Here is a 6,226-nt window from a genome sequence, read left to right as displayed (position 1 = left end):
ATATATATATAAATATGTGAATGCCGTTCTAGGCATACCACCCCCGGACATAGACGAGACGGAGCTTCATCTGCCTCGGGAGACACGCACTACACTCGCACAACTTCGCTCCGGCTACTGCAGCAGGTTGAACTCCTACTTGAGTAGGTTGAATGAGGATGTGCCGAATGAGTGTCCGGCATGCGGAGAGACCCCACATGACTCGAAACATCTCTTCGCATGCCCGGAAAACCCGACAACCCTAACGGCCTTGTCCCTGTGGACAAACCCCACAGAAGCTGCACGCTTCCTAGGGTTGCCGTTAGTGGAAATTGACGACAACGACTGAGATACCAACCGTCCTGGGCGGGGTTTTTGTAGCCGCTACAACAACAACAACAACAGAGTTTATTTGATATACGCTGATATTTGATTGCTCGACTTTTTCTACAAGATTTGTACTACTTAGTAGCTTGTGGAACAAACCTAATATTTTACAACGGTGTCGTAAGTGTCGTATTGTTGTATGTCGTATACTTCAAAAGCTTAAATAAATGTTTTTAACACTGCGAAAATCCATAATATGACTTTGATGGTAGTTTGCGAACCCCCTTAATATATTTTTTAGGCGTTTTAAAGTGCACGACATACAACAATAGCTACTTACGACACCGTTGTGGATACCCCAACTGTATATTTTGGCTATTAGCATAAAAAATTAAATTTCTAATTTTGACTTTTGGCCGTTTTTGAATGCCTACTGACCCTGTGCCATGGTGAAATTATTATTGCGCCATGCTTCTTTCTAACTACCTTTATAAATTATTGTTGCTTTCATTAAACGGCAACTAAAAAATAAATATATATGTACGTACATACATACATATCGTTGGTCCTCTGCAATAACGACACAATTCAAAATTTAAAAAATAAAAACTCTTAACACTGTTAAGTGTCTCATGTCTCTAATCCTTGTATAATCAAAAATCAGTGTTATCATGAGCTTCATTTTCGCCCGAAATCGTTCACTTTTCCCTTCCGCGTATTCACTACGGGCGGATGAAAAAATTTCGGGCAATAAGGGGCAATACGTTAGTGTTTGGCCGAGCTTCTTTCCCGATTTGTGGTGTGTGCCTTGATGTCACACAATGGAGAGGGACCTACAGTTTTACGCCGACTCCGAAGGGCGATTGTATTTTTATGAGAAGCTACTTTTCATGGCAGAAATACACTCGGAGGTTTGCCATTCCCTACCGAGGGGCGACTGCGGGTACGGTTTAGTTATTTGCCCAATGATTTCAAGATATTGAAATATCAAATTTTTTGTAAATTTCGAAGGGAGTAGCCGAAGTTAGACAGACGAGTGTTATTTTTTCTAAGCGCGGCCAAAGATAGCCAACGTGGAAAGTTGTTCTGCACAAAAATATTGTGTTTAGTGTAGCCGGAGTTGGACTGATGAGGACTATTTTTTCTGAGCTCGAGCGAATAAATATAAATTTTATCCCATTTTCAAATGGTTCTCCACGGGTATGTTAAAGGGTTGGAGGAGTCAGGTATAATTTTTAACTAAGTTTGAACTGTGCTTTCTAGTGGGTGGGGTATCAAGACTCAAGGCCCTCCGCCCTTCGCACACAAACCCAAGAGATAGAGGGGAAATAACTAAACATTCCCTGCGAAAGCTATTGGAAAACTTTATGTTGTATTTTTTGATGTCGGTCGGAAGTTGGGCTCGAACCCAGACCCTGCGGAAATGTAGGGCACACTGCTAACCTACCATAAAAATCAAGTTTTCTCTGCATCACTGTACTATACGTTAGCTGCGCTGCTCACGTCGACAGAATCTACAGTTTCCATTTCAATTATTTTGAGAATAATAAGAAAGTAAATTATAACTTTCTTAAGTGGTGCTTTAATTTTTGTTAATACATTACCTTTTTTGATTGCTGATATTTTCTACGGCGGCTGAGTCACACGCCGTCAATTTAGCTTCCATAAAGCCCAGCTTATGAACAGCTCTAAGCCACACCTTAAAATTCACTTGCCTGAAATCTTGAACAAAACTTTATTGAAGAAAAATTTCAGTAATAGAATTTTAGTTATTACCTTCAAAGTGATGCTGGTTTGGGATTATATTTTCAGACACAAGTTATTCTTATTGGAAATTAAACTTAAAATTAATAGAAAACAAAAGGTTACAATGCCCAAGCAGCGTATAATGGCGACAAAACAGAATGAGAACAAAAAGTAGAATGAAATGTCAAAAAGTAAAGTGCACCGGGCTGCCAGACGTTTAGGAGTCTAAAATCCGTACACGGACAAAAAGTTGTTGGTGAAAAGGCCGTACAAAGTCCGCATGCCCAAATTTGTTTGGCGAGCAAGAAAAAAATTCGTTTGTACTTAGGTGAACACTGGAATCGTACTTTTAATAACATCAAATAAAGCAACATATATTTCCACTAGTCCTATTTATTGATTGCTTCCCAGACAACCTTATTATTTTTCTTATTAGATCATTTTAACAAGCTGTGTGTTCGTAGTTTATGTACATGCAACAAAACTTTTCAAGTAGGTTGTCGACCCTACCAAGTAACAGTGTAATGTTTGAAGCGATGAAAGCGAATAAAGAAACTTAGGTTTTTTTTTAATTTTACGCGACAAAGCTTCCCAACAATCGTAGTCTACAAAATAATTATAAATAAAAATAAACAATCGTGGTACAAAGCTCAATAAAAATATTAAAAATAATAATTAATTTAGGTAGGGATTCTTAAGTCAAGTCATTATAAGAGGCCTACCCAAGAAGTGCTGAAAAAAGTGCCTTGCACGCCTTCTAGAAGGGTTTATCCGTTTTACGATTCACGTGAATGCACAAATTTATATTATTTAACATTACAAATTTATTTCCATAAACATTTTAATTTGTAATAACACTATTTGAAATAAACCTTAAGCAAATACTTCATAGATGTATGATTTTTATAAATTAAAGAAGCAACTTTAAAAGAACTCCTCCAAAAGGCCTTCGGAAGTACTCCATATAAAAGGCCTTACATGGGTAACGAAAGGAGAAGCCCTTCAATTCGTGTCAATCCATACAAAAAAGAAAGGAGAGGGGAATATAGAGTGGAAGCCCTCTTGACTCTCAGGAAGGCCTTTCGGAAGGGCTTTTAACTCCTGAAATTATCTACTGGTCATGGTGGACATTCGTGCCTTGAAATGATGAGTCCAACAACATTGGTTCTAATTGGTTAATCTATGTATGAGTTATTAACGGAACAGCGTTTAAATAAAGGGTTAAAAACGGTTATAAAAAAACTTTCTTTTGAATATTTTTAGTCGGTTTATATTCATTCATACGCTTATAAAATTTAGTTTACCTTTTATTATAAGTTTATATTTATAAGCTTATAAACATTTTGAACATTTAATATAGGTAAATATTTATACGCTTATAACCAATGTTCCATTTCGATTATATTAAGCTTATTTTCAAGCGTTTTACAAACAAAAAATAAACATTTTGTAAGCTTACTGCCCTATTCATAAAAAATAAGTGACATTTTCATACAAATTTTCTATTTGTAAAGCAGGTAAAATCTTATTTATTTTTTATGAATTTGGGTGTTAATCATGGTGAAATACACTTTTTTTACAAAATACTTTTTTCACAAAATTGTCTGCTACATTTGTTGTTCCATTTTTCCCAGAAATGAAATTGGAATGAATAGAGTGTCTGTAACACTGGTATGCCGACATTCCCAAAATTACAACAACGACCCCCTAAGTGACAACACCTTATTATTATTTGACCATTTAATGTTTACAATTGTAAACTTAAAAAAAAGCTTTTTTTTAAGTTTATTTTTCTTGTTTGGCTGTAATTACAATAAAAATTTACTTTTAATCTTTTTTCGCATTTTTGTTTAAACTATTTTCCAATGATCCATTTGTTTCATCCTATCATGGCAAAGGCAATATTGTAATTGAACAGGGTCGAAACGCCTGTTCTTTAGCGACCTTAAATTTTGTAGCACTCTTGGATTATTCACCCGACTTGCGTCGCAAAATTCCAAATTTTGGGTTTTCTTGCTATCGATCCAGCCATAATATTGGTTTGTGTATCGTGGAACACAAAAAATATTTCTGGGATAATACTTTATAACTTTATCTAATTCGTCTTCATAATGTCTAACCTCTGGTGTGTCTATGTGTTCCAAATGTTCATAAATGGAATAGAACTTTTCAGTCAGAGGTTGATCTCTATAGTTTGGCTTGAATGTATGATAATTACCATCGTTTACAGTGCCTTGACAACGAAAGTTCGGCTTACAACTGGGGTTTTTATGCAGCTCGGTGCGTAAAGCTTGTTTATTTGACGGGTAACTTATAGCGAATTTATCGATCTGAAAAAAATTGTAGTTAGGAGTTTTATAATAATTTCAAACATTTTTAACCGACTTTGGAAGATAATTCCGGTTCAGCACACGATCGTGGCCCTAACATACGGCAACAAACGCCCTTATGGTCGCAACGCTTCTGTTCGTTAAACCATCTAGGAAGAGGACTTGAAATACACTTAATGGCTTCTGCTAACTTCTCTTCGCGTGTCATCTCCTTTTTTATACAAGGCGGACAAGGCACTTGCTTTTTGCCATTGTCATCTATCTTTATACACAATCCACATGGCTGTGGGTTTCCGTCTTTGCCGTTTGCTTGGTATTTGTATTGAATATTTATTTTGTGGTTGCAAAAAGTGTCAAGCGTTGGTGGCTTTCGACTAGGCCTATCACATGGCGGAAATGGTGGCTTGGAATCGACAAGCTCGCGGCATTCTTCAGCTATCTTATTGGTGAATAAATTATACTGAGAGTAATTGTTATCCGAATCGAGGCACTGCATAATTTATATTAAAATTGATTTTTTTTTTTGTATTATGTAGTTTAATTTATGAAATGTGAAAATTGCGAACATAAATTTCAAAGAAATAAGTTAATAGTAAAAACAAATATTTTTAAAGCAAGCTTTCTAAATATAAACTAAATCGGACCAGAAATACTGGTTTACTATATCAGCCTAACTCTTAATACTCCCGAAAGAGTTCCTCTAATAATTAACCCCCAGGGAGTAGTATCTTCCCCGAAAATTTGGGAGGGAAATCAAACTTCGTAAAAGCTATTTGACACTTTTTTGACTCAACTCCGTCATTTAATATAAAAAATTCTCAGGGATGATAGAAGGAAAGGGAAAAGACAGAAAACTTCCAGGGAGTTTCTGTACAGAATCGGCTTGAATATGTTGCAATGTCATAGGGTTCTGAGCCAACTGCAAAGTTTCAAGTTGGTTTCAAGTCTCTAGGTCATCGGGAAGTTAGTTAAAATTTTGTTTGGTAGATTTGCCTCTAACAAACATCCCTACATACATACATACATAGCAAGTTTAAAAGCGAGCGCATTATTAAATTAAAGTCGATTAATTATTTGCTATCAATAGAGTTCACGAAAAGGCAAAAGAAATAAATGTTGTGTATAATAAATGAAGCTTTCGACTGTACACTTTTATTGGTTATGCGATACGATTGGATATCACTTCGCCCACACGTTCAATCCTTTTACTGACTTCTCTTTGAAACCACGCACTAAAATATCTGCTTCCCACCAAGTGGGCGCCGACTGTTTTTCTTTCGAAGCGGAAAAATCGTAATTTTCCGACTGAGCATCACTTATATCAAGGTGCTTTATATTTTCGAATACCTCCAATTCTTTACAACAGTTCAAAGGCAGACCACCATCAATCAATGGGTACGGCGTATGCTGCAAATAGAAGTGAATGTCCTTACAACTGGGAGGCAACGGACCTACATCTTTTGGCAGTAAGAGAGCCTTTGTACTTGGTTCATTTAAAACGCCTGGCTCAGTCAAGATTTCTAGTTCGAGATACAGATTGGTTGGACAAAGATTATGAGAAAAAATATTGTAGAGATCTTCGCTGGTCAAGAGTGAGCTGTAATAAATTAGGGTATGTTATATCAACGATAAAAGTACAGTAGTATGCACTCACATTAAGGTTTGATTAAGTCGTCCGTGAAGAATACGGTGTTGGTTGTGGGAGTGAAGCCGGGATATAGAATCAATTGGTATGTGAATGGTATAAGCTTCTTTTGCTGTAAATGTCGTGGATCCAAAAAGGAACCTTAAACAGCGAACAACGTTCTTGTCAAATGATTGTTTTATGAGCTTTTGATAAAAAA

General features: G+C 36.2%; 3 protein-coding genes across 6 annotated transcripts in view; all 3 read right to left on the bottom strand.

Moving 5' to 3' along the window:
• The window catches only part of LOC118737189 (contactin), a 12,090-nt gene extending 9,858 nt beyond the window's left edge, over window positions 1-2,232 (bottom strand). Inside the window, exons 1-3 of one of the 3 annotated variants that reach the window (XM_036467540.1) lie at window positions 2,083-2,232; window positions 1,911-2,021; window positions 1,754-1,820 (exon numbers count right to left, since the gene is read on the bottom strand). The gene's annotated coding sequence lies outside the window, so the exon portion shown is untranslated. Of the gene's footprint in view, window positions 1-1,753; window positions 1,821-1,910; window positions 2,029-2,082 lie in introns of all 3 variants that reach the window. The other 2 variants (XM_036467539.1, XM_036467538.1) reach the window with 2 other exon arrangements.
• A 1,372-nt stretch (window positions 2,233-3,604) lies between these two features.
• On the bottom strand, window positions 3,605-5,326 carry LOC118737188. 2 transcript variants are annotated; one of them, XM_036467537.1, is made up of 3 exons: window positions 4,438-5,326; window positions 4,271-4,382; window positions 3,605-4,183 (listed from the first exon to the last, which is right to left on the bottom strand). In XM_036467537.1, the coding sequence occupies exons 1-3, from the start codon at window positions 4,876-4,878 to the stop codon at window positions 3,903-3,905; spliced, it is 834 nt and encodes a 277-aa protein (XP_036323430.1). In that variant the 5' UTR covers window positions 4,879-5,326; the 3' UTR covers window positions 3,605-3,902. The 2 variants fall into 2 exon arrangements, with proteins under 2 accessions (XP_036323430.1, XP_036323428.1); XM_036467535.1 differs by having other exon boundaries at window positions 3,605-4,382.
• Window positions 5,327-5,498: 172 nt separating this feature from the next.
• LOC118738138 overlaps window positions 5,499-6,226 on the bottom strand; it is a 1,279-nt gene continuing 551 nt past the window's right edge. The window contains exons 2-3 of the mRNA XM_036469060.1: window positions 6,037-6,212; window positions 5,499-5,979 (exon numbers count right to left, since the gene is read on the bottom strand). Coding sequence (XP_036324953.1) covers window positions 5,562-5,979; window positions 6,037-6,212 — 594 coding nt within the window. The 3' untranslated portion in view covers window positions 5,499-5,561. The remainder of the gene's footprint in view (window positions 5,980-6,036; window positions 6,213-6,226) is intronic.

The sequence above is a fragment of the Rhagoletis pomonella genome, unplaced genomic scaffold (assembly GCF_013731165.1).
Source record: "Rhagoletis pomonella isolate Grant_MI unplaced genomic scaffold, Rhpom_1.0 Rhpom_scaffold_00004, whole genome shotgun sequence".
Taxonomy (NCBI): Eukaryota; Metazoa; Arthropoda; class Insecta; order Diptera; family Tephritidae; genus Rhagoletis; species Rhagoletis pomonella.
Note: the sequence above shows the minus strand (reverse complement) of the source record. Positions and strands in the feature narration are given on the sequence as shown.